General features: G+C 38.9%; 1 protein-coding gene across 4 annotated transcripts in view; it reads right to left on the bottom strand.

Annotated features, from left to right (window-relative positions):
• LOC135113333 (uncharacterized) overlaps positions 1-22500 on the bottom strand; it is a 144464-nt gene that overhangs the window by 22836 nt on the left and 99128 nt on the right. The window contains exon 3 of one of the 4 annotated variants that reach the window (XR_010274792.1): positions 4258-5232. The exons of 1 other annotated variant lie outside the window; for it this stretch is intronic. Coding sequence is in view for 1 of the 3 variants with exons in the window: in XM_064028571.1 (XP_063884641.1) it covers positions 18584-18722 (139 nt within the window). In the remaining 2 variants the exon portion in view is untranslated. Of the gene's footprint in view, positions 1-4257; positions 5233-18421; positions 18723-22500 lie in introns of those variants that run through there. 2 more of the 4 variants (XR_010274790.1, XM_064028571.1) reach the window with 2 other exon arrangements.

Raw genomic sequence — 22500 nt, 5'->3', positions numbered from 1 at the left:
ACCACACAGAGAGAAGAAGACACATTTTCAGGTCATTTTCCAGTCCCATAGTAACTCAATTTTCTCTGCAGCATAATAGTTTCATCCCGTGGCGCCTCGTGAGTGCATTCATTGCGGTCTTGGCGGGAACAAGGCGGCGGGAGGCAAGGCGGCACGATTCTGTAATGGGCAAGGCAACAAGAGGAGCACCGCCATCAAAGTCAACATTCGAGGCACGAGCAGCCCCATCCCATTCCGTGGCAAGAAATTGTTACGAAGCAATCAGCGCGCCATTACGAGAAGAATGAAATTGGTCCAATCAGAGAAGTCCTTTTGTGTGTGTGTGTGTGTGTGTGTGTGTGTGTGTGTGTGTGTGTGTGTGTGTGTGTGTGTGTGTGTGTGTGTGTGTGTGTGTGTGTGTGTGTGTGTGTGTGTGTGTGTGTCGCTGTACAGAAGACATCAAAGCATTATAAAAGAGGTGTTATTTCCTTCTAAACCTCGCTTGGTCCACGGTTTTTATTATATTATTATTTATTTATTATTTTTTCTTTTAACGAGAACACAGGATCAAGTCTATGAAAAATAATAATATGCTAGAAATTCCCCAAAAAGTATTAAATATTTCTTGTTTTTTTCAAGTTTTCTGGTTATAGCACTTCTTATTTATTTACTTTTATCAGGAACACAGGATCCGACTACGAAAAATTATAATTAGGCAGAAATACTAAAACAATAATTGAAAATCTCTTATTCATTTCATGTTTCCGGATCTGACTTTCTTTCTTATTTTTCTTTCCTTCCTCTTATCAGGCGGACAGGATTCCTCGCCTTGAAACTTCTCGTAAAACTAATCATCATGTTTCTAAGTAAGCTAGAAACTCACAAAAGAGACATTACAAATTTCATATTCCATTTTAGGTTTTCTGGCTCTGACCTTTTATTTTTCTTTCTTTCCTTTTTTCTTCTATTTGTCAAGAACACGGGATTCTTCTTTCTAAAGTTTCTCGTAGAATTCATTATCATTTTTCTAAGTATGGTACAAATGCGCAAAAAACATTAAAATTTCCTTATTCCCTTGAAGCTTCCTGGGTCTATTTTTTTTTTTTTTTTTTTCACCTCTTTTAAACCAGGGACTCAAGATCCCTCCCTGGAAAGTCTCTTGTAAAAGTAATCACTGCACAACAATGCTCTAAATAAACTAGAAAACAAAAAAAATCATGAAAATTCCTTATTCCCTTCAAGTTTTCTGACTTTTCAACTGCTACACAATTTTTGCTCAAAAGTATCTCATAAAACTAATCATTATATATATATATATATATATATATATATATATATATATATATATATATATATATATATATATATATATATATATATATATATATATATATATATATATATATATATATATATATATATATATATATATATATATATATATATATACACACACACACACACACACACACACACACACACACACACACACACACACACACACGCACACACACACACACGCACACACACACACACACACAAAATTCATTAAAATTCCTTATTGTTTTCATGTTTTCTGGCTCTGAATTTTTATTATTTTTTTCTTTTATCAGGCGCAAAGAAAGCCTTTCCCTAAACTTTATTTTTAATAAAACTAATCATATAAACTTTTTTTTTCATAAAACTAGTCATAATATTTCTAAATAAGCTAAAAATAAACAAAAATAACAAAAATTTATTCCCTTCACGTTTTACAGCTATGAACTTTTTTTCCATCTGGTATCTATAATCCCTCCTTTCAAAGTTTCTCGTAAAGCTGATCATTGTAATTCCAAATAAGCTAAAAAAAAAAAAATACGCAAAATTCATTTTAATTCCTTATTCACCTCAAGCTTTCTGGCTGTGATTCTTTTTCTTTTCTTTCCTGTTGTTCATCAGGCGCAAATGATTCCTCTCTGTTATATATTCGTAAAACAATCATTATACTTCAGAGTAATCAAGAAATACCGACAAAACAATAAATATTCCTTATTCCCTGCAAGCTTCTTGTATGTTTTTTTTTTTTTTTTACTTGCTATTTTATGAGTTTCGTGGTATTCCTTTCTGAAGAGTCCTTCTTAAAACTACCCGCTACACAACACAACACTACCACAAGAGCTCAACTACCACAAAAAAAGACCTTGTGTTCTTAAAATTCTCGCTCGCGTAATAGTATTTGACCACAGCCGCAGGATCCTACAGGTGAAAAGTTTCTCATAAAACAAACAAATAAAAAAAAACTCATTAAAGAACTTAGTCCTTGAAGTTTTCAGTCCAGTCGCTAAGGCAACAATACAGCACAACAGTATTTCGCCAAACCCATTATATACTTTCATATACTTCCATAAAAGCTTCTTGAAATTCAATAACTTCACCAAAAAAGTCTAAACTATTATGAGCAAAAAAGGTATCTCAATTTTGTTCACGTTTTGATCCTCTCTCAATGTGTTTATTTCACCGAGCACTTGAGATCCATCTATAAAACTTGTTCATACCAGAACAGTGATGCCACAATCTCACAAACCATCTTAAAACAATATTATCCATAATAAAAAGGCCTTACTTTTTTTTTTCAAACTAGCGATCAACCAACATATTTTTCCAAACTGTTTTCATCCTTTGCCAATGTATATATTTTACCCAGCACACATGATCCTTCTATAAATAAAGGAAAAAAATTACAAAAATAATTGTACCACAACCTCGGAAACCGGTTACCTTAAAACAATTTAACCATTATAAAATGACATTATTTCCTTTAAGCTCCCGCTCGACTAACATATTTTCCCAATCCCTCCACGGTAAACTCTCCGCGGTGGGGAGTCACCTTGTCGTGGTGGTGGGGCTTGAAGCCTGGCCTGTGGTGCCACCTTCTTTGATGTCACTGGAGAGTTCGGTGCCCGTCGGCTTCGTGGACCAAGCGCTCTCCCTTCGGCGCCATATGACCGCGATAATGCGGCGTCTTCTTCTCCAAAAATACCAAGAAATCAAGATAAAGTCTCTTACACAAAACCGGCAGACACAATTACGATCCTTGCCTCATTAGCAAAGTGCGTCACTCCCTCCCGCGCAGTACTTGTTCATTTCTATCGATACACGAGTTTGTCCTCCTCATGTCCCTCCCAAAGATAAAATTTTATTTCTCCCCTAACTTGCAATACCAGTTTTTTGAAGACCAAACTTAATCTCTCTGTGTTCCCGAACGCTCCATTTATTTTTTTCCTTTCTCAGCACGCCATGGAAAGTTTTATACAAAGTGCTGGTGTAAAATTAATGACGGCGACACAAGATCTGTCCTGATAAAGCTTTACTGCCACACGACTCCCGAGAGGTAAGAACAGACTGCGGGAAGAAGCAATGCCTGTTTTAAGACGAGCTGGTGCAAAAGTGGTGGCAGGAACAGTGCATGCAGGATGAAGCGGCGCAGCATTGTTGTCTTACATATAAGGTTAGCAAGAGCAAGTGACGAGGGACCCGCAAATGTCTAGGGATCTGAAAAGTGAACTGAAGACGAAGCAAACTTAAGTAAAGAACATGTAAAGAACTGAAGGTAAATATTTGGAATATAAATCATAACTAAAGACAAAACGGAAATTGGTGTAAAGAACAAGTAAAGAAGAGCAAATGTAAATATCTTGGGATTTAAAAACATAAATAAAGACGAAACCGAAACCGACGTAAAGAAAAAATGACGATGAACAAATCCTAAACATCTTAAATTCCTAAAACTCAACAGGGACGAAGCAGAACCCAGAAAATATACACAAATAGAAATACAAGAAGAAAAATGGTTGACAAGAAACAGCGCAGACTAAAAACAAGAAATCCGAAACACAAATTACCTGACACACAAAGCAGCATATCTGACACTTGGACAGGATCGCAAGGGCCTCACTGGAAAAGTCAGGCGGAATAACAGTTTTGTATTTCTCTTTAAGATATCGAGAACTGTTCTGAATCGTTAGTCAGTAAATGGTAATACATTCAGTGATTAGGTCTTCATCTCTAGATTTCACGCCTTAATAATACAAAATACAGTCAGTCTTTACTAGTTTACTATAAAAGAAAATTTAATTCTAAGTTTCTCCAATCATCTCAGTCATCTATGAGAAACTGGAAAAAGTCAAAGCACTATGAACATTATCAGTCTTTTATTAGTCCATTATAGAAGTCCGCCCAAGGTCCTCCAATCACTTTTCTCGGCTATAAAACGAGTTGTTGGATGAAGAAATAAAAATAAATAAATAAATAAATAAATAGATAAACGCACCACCAGATAAATAAATACATTTCACTGATATAATATTTGCACTTCAATAACACCACTCAAAATTCACGCCAGGATCAAGCGTTATTGAATCCCGTGCGTGGGCATTGACCCGATGTGCACCCGGCAGTGACGTGGTGGCGGTGACAAGTGGCGATGACCTGGCATGGCGGTGATCTGGGGGTGGTAGTGACCCATGGCGGTGACCTGGCGTGGCGGCGAGGCTGCGTGACCTTAACCTGACCAGCACCATATGCCGGGATAATGAAGATTCACACCCTTTCACCTTTATTTATTATTATCTTTCCCCGCTAACCAATCACAGAGGATCTAGCTTCACCTTTCCTTCCCCAACACTCTCAGACATACCTTCCTCTTCACCACCATCCTGGACATAGCCTCCCTTCCCCTCCCTTTCCCAACCCCCCAGGATAAAGGACTATATTTTGAAACACTTCTGCGCAGCACCTCCATTATATTCAAAAGTCTCTACGTAGTTGTTAAGAATGTTTTAAATGATTCTAGTGACAGATTAATGAGATTGTTAGTTAAGTCTCTAGTTGAAGTTACACGAGTTAAGGGTATTTTTACGGTTCTAGTGACAGATGATCAGGATTTCTACATTATTAACAGTTGAAACACTCCTGATAACCTGGCTAACCATTTCTGTGACCTTTAGAAATGGTCGTGGTGAGGGAACAGAGAGTTTCAGAATGCAGGCAGCGGCTTGGTACATCATGTCTGCCCCGCCACCCCTGCCACCTCGCACACGAACTCTGCGGCGTGTAACGGAGGGCAATATACCGTCAAGCATTGGGTGACATAAAGCAGCGCCCATCACTCCCGGCAGCTCCCCGCCGGCTTGCCTTTGATACGAGTGTGCTCATGATTCCCCAGTTGTCATATCATCTCTTTATTGCGGCGCCACTCCTTCACTCACCCAATACCTGCCGAAGTAGGGTCTGAAAATAGACTTTGTGATTGGAACTGTTTTTTGACTTGCTCTTTTATTTATTTTTTTATCTTTTTCTCTTTTGTTGGGTCGGACAGGGTACAAAGAGCGGCAGCTGAATGGGTGGTTTAGTTGATCTATTTATTTATTGGATTTTTTTTTTTTTAGTTTTCTATGTAAGCGTCACTGGCCACGTGCAAGATAAAGTGATATCAAAAAAAATTCCACTGAAGGTGACAGTCCCTAAAAAGTACAATCAAAAGAAAAAAAAATAAGAAATTTGGGAAGTGCCCTGAATTCATCTAGTTATTTGTGCTTTTAACCATTATATAATCTCTTTAGCATCTCGAAAAACATGAAAAACACTCAAGTACATCAAAACACTCAAGTTCAGTCTCGTATGTTTTCCATGAAAGACGACCCGCCCTGGAATCTATATATATACCTGGATTCAACACTTTACATTCCTGGAAGGACGCTGGAGATGAAAGTGCAGGGCGGGAAAGGAAGGCGAGGACCCAAACTGTGGTGGATGGATTGCATAAAGAAGAAATATTGGATAGACCTGTATAAAGAAAAATTTGAAAGGAACTGTCAGAGGAAGACGTGTGCAGTTGTGTTCAGAAGTCAAGTAAACGACACTCCCTCTTACTGTCTTAAATCTCCTCTTGCTGACAACCACTGACGAAATGTGGCGTTACAAATTCATAGCAGATCAGAGGACTGTCAGAGAAAGACGTGTACAGGCGTGGCCACAAGTCAAGTAAACTACCCTCCCTCTTACCGCCTTTCTCTGTCTTAAATCCCTTCATGTACTGACAACTACTGACGAAACTTGATGGACAGAAGGTTCATAGCAGATCAGAGGACTGTCAGACGAAGTGTACAATCGTGGCCAGAATTCAAATAACCTTCACTCCTTGCTATTACCTTATTCTGTCTTAAATTATCTGATTATCTGACAAGCTTTTGACAAAACTTGAGATTCAAAGCAGACGAAGGATTACAACCCTTCCGCTGCTACACAATGCTTCCTATATCACCTGTATTTTTTTTATTGCCCTTGGCCGGTGCCCCTCCTACATTAAAAAAAAAAAAAATAAATAAATTCTCTTCCTTCAGTATTTCCCTAGTCTTAAACAACTTACAAGATTAACTTCCAACACTCTTTTGTCCCCTCTGTCATTTTTTACACTGATTTGTAGGTCAATGGAGATATTTAGAGAGGGAGAAGGAGGAACGTGTAACAGGGCCTTTTATCTGCTGTCCATCCATAACACTTGGATTCGACCAAGAATACTCGTGCACATAAAGCAACAAAGCAAGCAATAACAGACAGCATCCTAAGACTTTAAGAGATGCAATGGTGCACTAAACACTTTACTACATTCACATCATTGCATGCAAGACACCTTACTCCTGCCCTCACTTCACATTGTCCTCTCCTTAACACGAGACCCACACTACTGGTTGACGTTCAAGTGTCACGCGGCCATCACATCTCGCTCTTAGTGCCATAAACCGTATTCTCAAGCGTCTCGCCGTCTTACTCAAACTATATTTAAGAGACTCACGTGAAATGTGTTTTTTAAGGTGTTCTCATGATTCTAGTGGTAGTTTAAGAAGCATTTTCTGCTAGTAATAAAATATCGCTCGAATTAGTGGACTTTTAAGAGTATTTTAATGATTCTAGTGGTAGTTTAAGGAGTATTCTCTACCAGTAATAAAATATCGCTCGAGTTAATGGACTTTTAAAAGTATTTTAATGATTCTAGTGATAGTTTAACAATACTTCTCCTCCATCAACAGAAAAACGCTCGTTAAAACCAAACTAGTCATCATTGTGGCCTTTGAAAGTTGTCCTAATGAGAGATCACAACGTTTAGGAATGCAAGCCCATGTCAAGTGGTGTTCGGGGAGGCGGTGCTGCGAATTATTCCTGCCCAGAGAACATTGAGCCCTTTAGCACTTCAGCACCACTTCTATTTGAGCCTAGAAATCTACAGAGAATTCTAAGTTTGGGACGACGCTTTTTATTGAAGGGGTTAATCATCAGCTCTGATTATTTATCAATTATAATTATGTAGGTATAGATAAAAAAAATATTCGTTTGGGAAAAGTAAACAAGACGAACAAAGTTAAGTCGATAAAGAAAAGATTAATTTGCTCAAAGAGGGAACTTACTGAAAAATTAAACTCGCTGAAGAAAAATTTATTTTAAGAAAGTAAACTCAGAAGAAAAGTTAACTTCAAGGGAAGCGAAGTCGAGAAAGAAAACTGAACTCGCCAAAGAAAGTAAATTCGAAGAAGAAAGGTAAACTCATTGAAGAAAGAAAAGTCGATGAAGAAAAGTCAACTCCGAAAAAAAAAAAAAAAAAGTAATCTTGATGAAGAAAAGCGAACTCATCGAAGGTACAGTAAACTGGATGAAGAGATTAAACTCAATAAATAATAAAATAAGTTAGGTTAAAAGGTGAAACCAATAAGCAGTAAACCTACCAAGGAGAGACAAAAAATAAGCAAATAAATATATAAATAAATAAATAAAAATAAAAAGTAAATTCGTTACATTTACAGAAACAGAAAAACAGAAAAAAAAACATACCCCGAACTGATCTGAACTGATAGAAAGATGGTGAAGAATAAAGAGTTTGGACAGAAGAAGAAATAAAAGTTAGGAAAATTAAAGAAAGTAGGAGATAAAAGTTTGTGGGCAGACCACATTGCTATTTTTAAATTTAATATACCCCGAGTGATGATGATTTAAAGTGATGACCAGTGAAATACAAAAATTGGAATATATGAACATGAGAAAATAAAAAAAAGAAATATAAATCAAGAGACAAGAAAAAGTTATATAAATGCTGAGTGGAGGTGATCTGAAGTAATGAACAATGGAATATAAGAAAAAATGAGAAAAATAAAACTGAGAATGAAAAGCATTAGAGAGAAAAAGTGCAACACATGGAGAGTGGTGATGGCTTAAAGTAACGAGCTGTGTAAAATGGACCATTACACGCTGTCATAGTTAGAACATAATGCTCATAATAGTGACGGTCATGATTTGCCTCATATACTTTGTCACGGCACATGGGAACACAGATCAAGTTGGGAATGAGAGGAAATTTAGACACACACACACACACACACACACACACACACACACACACACACACACACACACACACACACACCAGACAACCCCTAACTCTTGCATTAGAGAGGTGAACATAATAGGAGCGAGGCTGCGAGAGGACGACAGGCATGCAGTAACCAAGATCAGAAGAGAAGTTAGTGTGAAAATATCGGTAGAGGACAGCATGCAACATTGCAGCGAAGTGGGGGGAGAGAGAGAGAGAGAGAGAGAGAGAGAGAGAGAGAGAGAGAGAGAGAGAGAGAGAGAGAGAGAGAGAGAGAGAGAGAGAGAGAGAGAGAGAGAGAGAGAGAGAGAGAGAGAGAGAGAGAGAGGTTGAAAACAGAGAGAGAGAGAGAGAGAGAGAGAGGTTGAAAACAGAGAGAGAGAGAGGCTGAAAATAGTCAGTTAGGGGAGAGGAGTTGATAAAACGAAATCTAAAGGAGCGGTATGAGTGTATATATATGTAAATGCATAACGACATAATATTTACCACCAAGTCACTCACTCACACAAACACTTTACGCATCTCGTCCTTCCCGGGAAAGGCTCACTCATACTTATCTCCCTGCAGCAAGTGAGGCGCCTCTACCTCTAAGCGCTGCACCTCACGAGACTCGGCTGGCCTTTACTCACCTCCCGTGACTTCCCTTCCTCTCCTTTGTCGCTCTGCTGAAAGGCCCGTAATGAGCTGCCCTGCTTTCTTGCTGATATTATCGTCGTCTTCCTCCTCCTCCTCCTCCTCCTCCTCCTCCTCCTTTTCCTCATCCTACTTCTTCTGTTCTTTCTCCTATTCCTTCTATTTCTCTTACTCATCTTTCCCTTACTCCTCATTCTCCTCCTAATCTTCCTCTTTCTTCTACTTCTCTTTTTCCTACTCCTCTTCCCCTTGCTCCTCATCTTTCTCTCCTCCTCTTCTTTCTCCTACTCCATTTTATACTTTTTTTTCTTCGTCTTCTTCTTCTTCTTCTTCTTCTTCCCCTCCTCCTCCTCCTCCTCCTCTTCCTCCTCCTCCTCGTTATCACCATCATCATAATTCACATCAGTGTTACAAAGGAGCTGGTTCTGATCTTCCTTTTTTACCGCACACACGAGTCGCGAGTCTTGAAACAAACTGTGCCACTGACTTTCCTTTCCACTTTCTTTACAGACTTTCCCTGAACAGTGAGGTCTTTTTTCCTTAAGTTCTAGACGGAAAAAGGAGTATTAGACAACTATTTCCACAAAATAACACACACAGATCATCTTGTTTTTGACGATGATCTTCATAAAAAGTAATTCATCAGTTCTCTTTTATTTTTTAGACACGAAATTTACTGAGAAGGTAAACAAAGGAGGAAAAGTGGAATGGAAGGAAGGACAGGAAGGATGGAAGATGAGAGTAAGATAATGAATAGAGTGATCAGGAATGGTGTTTATAGAATGAAATATACTAGAAAGGAGGAAAGCAAGGAAACGAAGGTGGAATGAAGGAAGGAAAGAAGGAAGGTTGAGAGAGCTGTAAGGCAAGGAACAGAGTATTCAGAAAAGGTGGAGTGCAAGGGAGGGAAAGATGGAATGCATGAAAGGAAGGGAGGGAAGGTGAAATGGACGAAAGAAAAGGAGAGAAGGTGGAATGGAAGAGAGAGAGAGATAGTGAGATTAAAGGAAGGGGAGGAGGGTGGGATGGCAGAAAGGCAAGAGGTAAAGTGACCAGGAAAGGCAAACAAGTTAAGGAACAAATATTTAGAATGTGACGTCCCTAATTAAGGTAAACTACATACACACATCTACCTAACTCCTTTATTCAATTCCTACTTAGTAAATGCTCTTTGTATAATCCCTGCTTCCTCACTTCCCGCCACTGCAATCAGTTGAGCTTCAGTATCCGCCCCACATATACTTGTTAATTCAAAGGACATGTATATATTTTAGTGCTTTATTTAATTCCTATCTATTACGCATCTTCCTTTATATAAACTAGCTGTCTTTATCCTTGTATTCTCACTTCCCGCCTTTGCAATCAGTTTAGCTTCAGTATCAGCCTCACACACTTCTTAACTACTTTATTTATTAGAGAGTTTTATCTAATTCTTATCTATTGCACGTTGTCCTGTTTTCAAATTAGTCTCTTTTCCAGTAACTTTTCCTAGTATAACAATCCGTAATTTTGCTGTTTAGCTTCAGTGTTAAATTCAAACATTCGGTAACTTCCAAGAATATGCACGTATTTATTCGACTGATTCACTTAATTCTCATCTATTACTTCCTTTTTTTTTTCTGTACCACAATTTTAAATCCTGCTTCTGTAATCAGCTTAGCTTCAGCATTAACCTCACCTTAATCACTTCCAAAAACACGTATATATTTATCTGACCGTTTAACTTACTCCAACCTATTACACGTTTTACTGTACTCCAAACAAACTGCATTTCCAGTAACTTATCAGTTTTACTCCCAAACATATTCAGATACGCGCGTTTCCTCTAGGACTGAATGCGAGGGAAGTGAATGAAATTACTATAAACCTTCCAAACAATAATACCCTTCCTTACACATCCCGCGGAGACAAACTGCTGAAAAAGACAATGAGGTCATCTTTAGTACCTCTTCCTTCAGGACTCTCTGCTCGCGACCCGTCTGGTGGAGAGGAAAGATAATAACTGAAATAACGTAAAGTTTCCCAGGTAATATTTCATCCCATTTCCCGAGAAGAGTGACCGCCAGAGCAGGGAGCGGGAGAGTGGGATAATCCTAAACACACATAAACCTTGCAGGGGATAATGTACACACTTGCTATTCATGTAAACACAGTGAGGGGAGTGCCGCGTCCCCCTCACCATCCCGGAATCTACACACTACGCCTCCACCTTTACACCTAAACACACATACATACATTCACTTATGCCCTACCCAAATAAACAATATATGATGAAGATTACATTTCACCAATTCTTTTTTCAGTGAATGGCCACGCTCCGCACATACCTGAACTATAACGCAGTATATTAACAAGCATTTATACCCTGTACCGAATAAACAATATGAGCATAACAATATACGTTTTTATCTTATCTTTTCCACTGTTATTAGTTTCTACCCCTGTCTGTCTTGCTCTCCCCTTCTCCCTCCTTCAGGATGGAAATTATAAGGAGTTATGTCTTGAATTTTTTTTTTTTCTTTTTTCTTTTTCTTTTTTTTTTTTTTTTTACGTATATTTGGTGTTGATGAATACAGACTGCTCGCCTCGAAACTCTACTCTAAACTGAACCTCACGCTGCGTCTCTGCATTGTAACACAGCACATTATCATACAAACATTAATACTCTGCCCCAGTAAGCAATAGTTCCTAAAGACTACATTTTATCTCTTCTTTTCCACTGTTATTAATTCATACTCCTAAATCATTTTCATTCTGTGTCTCTTACATTGTAACACACAGCACATTATCATGCAAGCACACATTTAATCCCTGGCACAAAAAATAATAGTTCTTGAAGACTATAAGCTTTATCTCTTCTCTTTCCACTGTTATTAAGTTTCTATCCCTGAACCTCTGCACCTGTCATACTATAACACACAGAATATACATACAAACAAGCATTTATATCCTCCCCCAATTAACTATAGTTGCTGAAGACTGTACATTTTATATCTTTCCATTGTTATTGTTATTACTCCTGAACATTCACTCTGCACCTTTCACACGATAACACACACCACATTACCATACAAACAAGCATTTATACCCTCCCCCAATTAACTATAGTTGCTGAAGACTCTACATTTTACATCTTTCCACTGTTATTAGTTTCTATCCTTAAACATTCACTCTGCACCTTTCACGCGATAACACACACCACATTACCATACAAACAAGCATTTATACCTTGCCCCAATTAACTGTAGTTGCTGAAGACAGTACATTTTTATATCTTTCCATTGTTATTAGTTTCTACTCCTGAACATTCACTCTGCACCTTTCACACGATAACACACACCACATTACCATACAAACAAGCATTTATACCCTGCCCCAGTTAACTATAGTTGGTGAAGACTGTACATTTTTTTATCTTTCCACTGTTATTAGTTTCTATCCTTGAACATTCACTCTGCACCTTTCACACTGCAACACACAGAATATACATACAAACAACATTCATACACTGCCACACCAAACACCAGCAGATGTACACATTATTTCTCTTCTTTTACACTATGGTTAGTAACTGTACAAACACAATGCATTACCCCACCAATAGGCATGCAAATCTTCCCCCTATAAAAATTAGCAGCTGTAATCATTATTTATCTTTTTTTCACACTGTCAGTAGTATGAATCCTTAAACTTCATGCTAAACTTCTTCACTATACCATACTAACAAGCATTCAAACCTTTCCCTACAAACAACAGTAGTAGATAACACCTTCCTCATATTAATACCACAGATAGATAGTGCCACTGTCTCTCTCTACTGAGTGTCTCTACATTATATACACATACATTACCGTACAGACAACCATTCAAACCTTTCCTCTACAAACAGCAGTCATAGATAGTACTTATTTTCTCCTGTTAAAGTTAGTTATTGCCTTTATGTCCACCCTGCGTCTCATATACACACAATACATTATATACTAACGAGGATCCACACCTTTCCATACAAACAGCAGTAGTAAATGACACTTTTTTTTTTTTCCTGTTAATTCCGTAGTTAGCGTTTCTCGCATACAACAGTTAATTAAGTGTAGAGTGATGTTGTGGATTCAAACAGCTTAGTCAGGATGTAAAAGTCCTGTTATTTTAAAATCTCTTGCAATCCCTCGTGGAAATTTTATTTACTAAATCAGTGTTGCACGATTTATTTGCTTCATCTTTTATTCGGTTCAGAGCACGATGCATCTATTTTATCCCCGCCTATTTATGCTAACAAAAGGCCGAGAGGTGAATGTATTCCTCCCAAAAGCATACACCGACATCACGACCTGGAGGCGAAGGAAGCATCAAAACGTACGAAGAAAATAAAGGAAGCTGCAAGAAGCCATCAGGTCTGTACGTGGCGGTCCCGGAATAAAATTTATCTACCTATTTCTACTGATCGTCATCATTATTTTATCTTATTTTCTTTTAAAGATTTAATGATTTGGTGCTAACAAGCTGATCATTGAGTCTATTCATCTACCACTGAGAATTAATTTCTTCTAGACTCTTTTTTAAATTTAACTTTATAACCCATCATTTCTTGTATCCTGATTACTGAAATAAAGGATTCTGCTTACGTCACCCTTGTCATATCCCCTGTGCCACGTAAAGATTTCCATCACCTCGCCTCTTAACCTTCATTTCTCTTAAGAATGTAAAATTAAAAACTTCAATCTCTTAACGTAAGGAAGCCGAGACCTTTTAATTCTGTGAGTTTCCCTTAAACAATCTTTAACCTTTGGTGCACGAGCTTCCCCTGATCCCTTAAAGGAGAAAATCATTGAATAAATCACGAGCTTTCAGCACAAAGCTACTTATGTTTCAGGACACTGAGCTTCATATCATCGTTAAAGGTGAACAATTGCCGGAACAAAACTAATTGCTTCAGAACATTCAACCTCAGAACATTGTTAAAGCTGGAGATCATTAAATCGTTAAATAAATTCTTGGTTACGTGCACAAAATGACTTGTGTTTCAATACAGTGCGTCTCAAACTAGTGTTAGTGAAATTCATTAAATCACTAAAATAAATTACTACGTAACACAGTGACTTGTTTCAACACAAAGCGTCTCAAACTGCCTGTAAAGTCACAAGTTACATGTACGAAACGACTTGTATGTCAGTACAGTGACCGATAATAATAGTTTCATGAAAAAAAAAAACTATTTATGCTTAAGAACATACACAATCTAATATAACATCATCAAGGGTGAACATAATCAACAAGTCACTAGTTTGACGCACAAAACTCATACAAGCTGACCACACGAACCTTGAAATATCGTTAAAGATAAAAATAACTACACAACTCGCTATTGCCACACAAAAAATATCTATGCCTCCCCACATTGAGACCAAAAAAAAACATCACTAAAGCGGAAATTCCTTAAATTAAACAAATTACAAGTATAAATCGCTTTTACATCCCAACACAAGAGCCTCAAAACATCAGAAAATCTCACACACATTTGGACACCGGCAAACCTTATCGTCGTCTCTTCTTCCCTCATCAGGCATTTCTCACGCCTCATTCTTAAGCTCAATACCACAGGAACACTCGACGGCCGTGTCTGTGGCTATCTTTATTACTACGTACCCTCGAGTCTTTTATTCCTGAAAGAGTGCGTTCCCTCTCAGGCAGAATATGCGGGAAATATCAAGCAGCTTACAAACTTTTCCTATTAACTCAACTTGGTCATACACGTGGATTAAAGTGAAAGTCTCATCTGGTGACTATGAATAAAGCAGGTAATTTATAGATTAGGTTTCAGTATTTTTATTATTCTGGGAACTGTTGCGTGAACGGAGGATTTTAATTAAGTGAAGACATATTAATGTAACTAAAAAACAGACAATATGTACATACAGGTGGATTAAAATGAAAAGTCTCATCTGGTGACTGTGAATAAGGTATGTAGGTAGCTTTTAGATTAGATTTCATTAATTTGGGAGCTCTCTCGTGGATTTTTATTCAGTGAAAACTTAGAATTGTTACTAAAAATAGACAACATATTTTATAGAAAGCGGCTTCGCGATTTAGTATTCTTAGAGACAAGCTTATTTTTTTTTTAATATATCAAGGAGTCTGGTTAAGAATATGAAAAAAAAATGAAAAAAGAAAAAGAAAATAATGCTGCATCCAAAAACGTAATCTGCAGTAGCAAGGAATAAATAAATAAATATAGGTAAAAAAGTTAGCCAGTATAGTTTCCGCGGTGGTCTGATACTCTTCTGAAGCATCTCAAGTCGCAGGGAAGGAGGACAAAGCACAAACAGACAGAGACCTCCACAGTTTACCAATGAAAGGGATGCACACCTTAACCCATTCAGTGCTAGATATTTTTTCGTTTAATCCCTTACCATTTTTCACACATTAATTAGTTTTGTAACAGAGAAAATAGAAAATGAAACTTTTATTCTTTGTTTTCCATATGCCCTTGCAAATTATGCTCCTATACTGCTCTCAATGTTATCCAAAGGCGACCAGAGCAGCGAAGGGGATGTGCACCTTAAAAAGACTTCCTTCGCATAACTTTTACAAAACACCGACCAGGTCTTGAGAATTCTTATTTCCCTCAAGTTCCTGTGACACAAAAAAAAATACCCAGGCTTAGTAATCAGGATAGGACGAGGAATAATGGGTTCAAGCTCAACAGGTTACATTTAAAATAGTAAAAACCTGGTTCTCAAATGTGGGTTCTGTTCGTCATTCTTTTCCTTTTTTTCCTTTTTCATCATTGCCTGTTCTTTTCTTCTCTTCCTCCTTTCCCTCTTTTCATTACTTCCTTCCCAATTAGCTTAACTTTTTTTCTGATCTTATATTCTTAAAAAAAAAAACGGACCAGAATCAGTAATTAAGTTGTCAGTGCTGAGTCAATTGAGAGCTTTAAAAGAAGATTAGGCGGACTTATAGATGGGAATGATGAGTGGAAATATGTAGACATGCTTTACACAGGAACAGCCACGTGTGAGACTGATCATTTCTTGCAGCCTTCTTTGTGTACTTGTGTTCTTATGTTATAGCAGCCTTCTTTGTTTATGCCCTTATGATCTATAAACAGTCTGCCTTGATTTTTCTTTTTATGTTCAAATGTTGTATAAACCTTTCCTTATGTTTTTATGTGCATGTTTTTGTTTTTTTTATGTTCTATAGCATCCTTCCTTTTTTTCTCTTCCGTTCTTATGTTTTATAGAATCTTCATTATTTTCGTATGTTCTTTTGTTTCTTACGTTCTCTAGCAGTCTTTCTTCCTTTATACTCTGATGTTACATAGCTACCTTCCTTATTTTCTCGTGTTTTGTAGAAGCCTTCCTTATTTTCTGAGGTCCTTGTGTTCATAGCTCCCTTTTTTTCATACGTTCTCTAGCAATCAGCAGAATCAGACCAGCACAAAGACCGTATCCCTGCCTTGCTCTGCCCTCCCTCACCCTTACTGGCGCCGGGAGGCAAAGAAGAGAGAGGGAGAGAAAGAGAGAGAGGCGAGGCGGTGAACGAGCGGAGAGGTGAGGAAGAATGAGAGATGAAGGGCAAGAGAATAAACGAAGGAGGAAATTAAGAAAGTCGTGAGGAGAAAAGGGAGATGGAGAGCGAGGGAGGGAGAAGTAACGTAAGGCAGAAACTGGAACGTAGGAGATAAAAAATGAGATGGAGAGAGAAGGGGAGATGATGATGATGATGATGATGATGATGATGATGATGATGATGATTCAGCGAGGAAGCAGATGGAGAGGGAGAATGAAGATGTCAAGATGAGATGAGGAGAACAGAGGGAACAGAAGAAGAAGGAGGAGAGATGGAGCATGGAGAAGATAAAGGAAAAAAAAAAAACGTTGAGAATGAATAATCAGGGGAGATGTGAAGAGAAGAGGAGAGGGAAGGAAAGAAGGAAGAAGAGAGAATAAATGAAAAACAAGAATACGAAAAAGGAAAAGAGGGAAAGGAAAGACAAACAGAACAAAGGAAGAAGAGGAAGAAGAGGAGCGTGGAAGAATGAATGAGAAAAGAAGAAAGAGGAAGAAATAAATGGAGAAGACAAATAAGGAGAACACGGACACGGATAAAAGAAGAGAAGCTGAGAAAGGAAAGGCAAACACAACGGAAGAGGGAAGAATGAGAATAGAAGATGAAAGAGGAATAAATCAACGGAGGAAACAGAGGGGAAAGACTTGATGAGGAGGAAAGAGAAAAGAAGAGATAGTAAAGAGAGGAAAAGGAGAAAGAGGAAACAAAGAGAACAGAGAAGGAAGATGAAGAAGAGAAAGAGGAAAAACGAGAGGGGAAAAGGAGGGGAGGAGGAAACGAAAGACGAACAGTACGAAGAAGAGGGCAACGAGAAGGAAAATGAATGAGAATGGAGAAGAAAGAGGGAGAAAATAGAAATAAATAGTGAACAGGGAGAAGGTGAAAGGGGAGAGTTGATAGCAAGTAAACAAAATGATAAAGAAAAAAAAGGAGAAAACAAGGTTATTTTTTTGTTTTGTTCTTTTTTTTTTATCTGGTCCATTCTTTTCTGCTGTCAGGTTTGTGCAGCTGGCTTTTTGTTTGTTTGTTTTTTCACCTGCCTTCACTTTTTATAGCATGGTTCTATTTGCAGCTCTGTCGTGATAGGGCGAGATGAAGGGCGGTGTGTGTGTGTGTGTGTGTGTGTGTGTGTGTGTGTGTTGAAAGGTACAGGGATAGAAGATTGGTGGTGGTGGTGGTGGCGGTCATAGTGGTAGTGGTGATGGTGGTGATGGTAGTAGTAGTAGTAGTAGTAGTAGTAGTAAAGGCAGTAAGTAGTAGTAGCAAAGATAGTAGTAGTAGCTATAATGATGGTGAATACACACACACACACACACACACACACACACACACACACACAGAGAGAGAGAGAGAGAGAGAGAGAGAGAGAGAGAGAGAGAGAGAGAGAGAGAATTTTATTACTATACCCCATCGCTAAAATCTCCAGAAGTGTGAACAGATTAAAATAACATTAATAACACGTACTGAATTACGCTCACACATTACCTGCTAATCTGATTACAATTACCTATAGCGCTGTCCATTAACTGGGATTTAGTTGGCAAAATAAATTTCCTCTTGTCTACATTTCTAAGCTGCAGTTTTCCACCCCGTTACTTTTGTTCTCTCATTGAAGACAGAGGCGCACAACGAGATCAAATTTACTATAGTTGTTATTGTTATCCTCATCACCACTGCCATCACCACCACCACCACTACTATTACTACTACTACTACTATTACTAACACAATCAGTATCATTATCACAGCCATCAATATCACCACTACTTCTACTATTAGCATCATCACCATCACCACTGCCATTACTACTGTTATCATTATCACCACCATTACCATTATTAAAGCCAATATGATCACCATCGCCACCATTATCACCATCACCCTCACTAAAAACATCACTAGCACCCTCACCACTACCATCACCACCAAAACACCACAATTCATCCACCATAACATACTACCTCCACTACTCCATCAGCATCACCATCACCACCACCAGTACCTTCACCACCAGCAAGACAAAGACCTCGTATGATGCAGGCAGAGAGCTAAGCCCCACACAAGGCGGGCCAGCTTAATGCGTCTTGGAGGGAAGCTCGCGCCGTGAAAGGAGACAGAACCCGAGTCGTCTCTCCGAGGAAACCTAATAAGATAAAAGTAATCACCATAGTCTCAATTAAATAAGTAATGGACTTTCATCACTACAGACTTGGTAAAAAACACGTCTTCACACTACTCTGTTAGTCTATGTTATGTATTCATAGAGGTGTTTAAGTGGTATAGCAGATATAACAAGGGTGACAAACAAAATCCTCAAGTTGAATAATCAGGACAGGACAGAAATAACCTCTTCACAGCGCGTCATTCGCTCCGCAGTACGGTTTTATGTTAGTCTATGTTAAATGTATGTTAGCAACTTATTGAGAGAGAGAGGCCTTTATACAGCAAGTGTGACAAACAAAATCCTCAGAGTCAGTAATCGAGACAAGACAAGAGATAACGCCTTCACACAACACCACTCCGCAGCTTTAGCCTGGAACTGAGTGAGGTCTTAATTGGTATAGGGAATATAACAAGGGTGACAAACAAAATCCTCAGGGTCAGTAATAGGGACGGGGCAAGAAAGAATTCCTTCCCATCATTCTGTACCACTGGTCTATGTTAACCTCGTGCTGATAGAGGTGTTTAAGTGGTACAGGGAATTTAACAAGGGTGAAGAGATGCTCAAGGTCAATAAGCAAGACAGGGCTATGAATAGCATTTTTACTACACCCAGTGATTCACTACGCAGTATTGGTTTATGTTAGTCTCAAACTGATGGAACATAAGAACATAAGGGAAGCTGCAAGAAGCGACCAGGGTTACACGTGGCAGTCCCTGTATGAAATATACCTACCTATTTCCACCTATCATCCCCATCCATAAACCCGTCTAATCTTCTCTTAAAGCTTCCTAATGTCTTAGCACTAACAACATGATCACTGAATTCGTTCCACTCATCTACCACTCTATTTGAGAACCAATTTCTTCCTATCTCTTTCTTTAACCTAAATTTTTCAAGCTTGAACCCGTTATTTCTTGTTCAAACCCGTGATTTCTTGTTCATGACAGAGGTCTTTCAGTGGTATAGAGGATACGGCAAAAGTGACAAAAAAAAAAGGCAATGAGGTTAAAGTAAAAAATAATAGGTATATTTTTTTTTTATGAAAAGCTGAATTACAGAACTGATGGAGATCTCTAAGTGGTACAGGGGACATGGCAAGGGTGACAAAAGAAAAAAAAATTCAAGGTCAGTAATCAGGTTAGAATAAAAAAATAACGGACCTTTTTTTTTCTATGTAAAAGTTAAATTACAGAAAAAGATAAGCTGGTTCTGGCCTTTTGTATTTTTCTTTGTCTTGCCTTCCATAAATTCTCTACGTAAAGTTAAAATTTTTCAACTTCCTTTTTTCCACTAGTTGGACTGAACAATAATACTTTTTTTCCAATACGGTCTCCTCCCTACTCCATATTTTCACTTCTGCATCAAGGAATATAATGTTTCTTGTTCTCTGCCTGAGCTGAGCAATAATATTTTCTCCCCTGTTGTGTCCTTCTCTACCTCATACTCTCTACGCACTTCTTATCCTTCACACTGTATTGGGAAATGTTTTAATGTGTTTTGTTCCTTGGTGGGGTACAGCAATAGTATTCTCCACTTTTGTGTCCTGCTCTATCCAATATTTTCTACACACTTCTAATCCTTCACACAGTGTCAGGAAATATAATGTTTTCGGCAAGGGGGATGGGAATAGAAAGAGGAGTGAAAAATGAAAGGGGGAATGAGATGAGTCTAGTGTAATGAAGGAATGCATGAGAGGGGAACGTGCAATCGGCTTTGCTTAGTATTGTTGTAATGTTTCTAGTTCTCTTCTCACCTCTGTACGGCGAGAAAATCCACACACTCACAAAAATAAAAGCTCAAATAAGTCTAAGTCGGAATTATTCATACGCTTTTAACGCCTTTGGTTTTGAGGTTACATTACACTTCCAAATGAATGACTTGGAATAAATTTATCTTTCCTCACGGGATACTCTGTATACACCACTCGTCTCACTCCTGCCTCACCCCACGCGAAAGTCACAAGGTTAATACAGGCCTACAGGATCTCATCTGACCTGCACCACCCTCACTCCTCCCTCAACCCAAGTCAGGGTCAAGAAGGTCAACACAGCACCCTCACACCTCTTCTGACCTCTCCTCCACCAGCTTTATTCCTTCCTAGAACCCTAAATTAAAGTTGCGAAGGTCAACACGATCTCATCTGACCTCTACTGACCTCTCCCACCTGCCTCACTCCTGCCACTCTCAAGCCAAGATCACCAAGGGTAACACAGGTCAACACATCATCCTCACACCTTTCCTGCTGACCTACCTCACTCCTGATTCGAACCCCAAATCAAGGTCAAAGAGGATTAGCATACCCCCCACATGACCTCTTCTAACTTCTTTTGACCTCTCGCACCTACCTCACTCCCACCTCACGCCTGCCTCACCCTAAGTCGGCACACCCCTCGCCTCAGCCAGGCCAGGCAGACGCGGGCAGGCACAAGGCTCTGCGGGGATATAAAAGAACAGATTGCTCTCCCCGGCGCACTCCACCGCCCTATCTCCGTGCCACACGTCCGCCACCGCGTCCTTCAGGAGAGAGATAGACGGCTCAGGACCATTCACTATGTTGATCCGGACCAAGATAAATACAGAGGGAAAGAAGGAAAAATATAACACCTCCCAAAGGACTTCAGACACCGCGGCCTCCTCCTCCTCCTCCTCCTCCTCCTCCTCCTCCTCCTCCTCCTCCTCCTCCTCCTCCTCCTCCTCCTCCTTATCCTCCTCCTCCTCCTGCCGCAAAGGAAGGGAAAGGAAGGGAAAGGATTGCTGTTTGTTTCCTTTTTTTCAGGTTGTACGAATCGTTGCATTGTGCGAGCTGCCTTTTCTTTAATGAACGGACTTTTTTTCAGGAGAGTAGAAGGAAAAGGTTTGCTTGGTTTTACCTTTTGTTCAACCAGTACGAAGCCTTACAAGGTATGGGTGCTTTTTTTTTCGACGGACGGGTTTTTTTTCCCATTTGGTGTGCTCTTAGCCAGACGCCTTAATGCTTTAAAAGATTCCGGAACTCTGCTTGATGCTCTATTTTTATATCCAGCTTCCTGTGACTTGAATTATTTTAAGAATACTAAGATGTTTCAAAAAATTAAATTGGCTCGCAAGATTTTAACAGCTTACTACTCAGGCATTTGGAAAGCAGCCATAAAGTGACTTGTTTTACATTTTTTATCGTCTCTGATCATCACTCTTTATCCCTGGAAAACAAAATATAGGCATTTTCATCCACGCTCCTCTAACTGGAGGTCTTTAGCCTCTTTCTCTCTCTGTCTCTCTTCGCCACAAGGTTGTATCTCTTGCGCTCTTCTGTGGTTACTTTCACGCTAACTACTTCCCTCCCCTTCTCCCGAGGCGTCGCTGCAGAATGGTTTCTTTCTCTCACTCCTCTGTTTACTTATGGAAGAGTTACTATTCTCAACTCTGAAACTCTCGACCTGCTTCTGTATTTCTTCCTGCCTGTCACTTAAATACTCCAAAGACGGAGGTTTCAAGACACTTCTCCAATTCTGGATAGTCCTTTAGGGACTGACACCTTTGTGGACATTCTATTCTAGCTTTTTCAGTCACTTTTCCTGCGCCCCTCTTACATACAAACACGCACACAAAAAGATGGAGATTTTAAGATATTAGATTTGCTTTCAGACTGTCCTCTGAAGAGACTGGCACCTTCAGTAAACTTTTTTTTTTCCCCTGACATTTCGCTGCCCTTGTCCAGAACCCCCTCTTACATAAAGAAAGACTATTGCTATCGGTGTGTCTACCTTCCTGCTACGCC

This window comes from Scylla paramamosain, chromosome 25 (assembly GCF_035594125.1).
Source record: "Scylla paramamosain isolate STU-SP2022 chromosome 25, ASM3559412v1, whole genome shotgun sequence".
NCBI lineage: Eukaryota > Metazoa > Arthropoda > Malacostraca > Decapoda > Portunidae > Scylla > Scylla paramamosain.
Note: the sequence above shows the minus strand (reverse complement) of the source record. Positions and strands in the feature narration are given on the sequence as shown.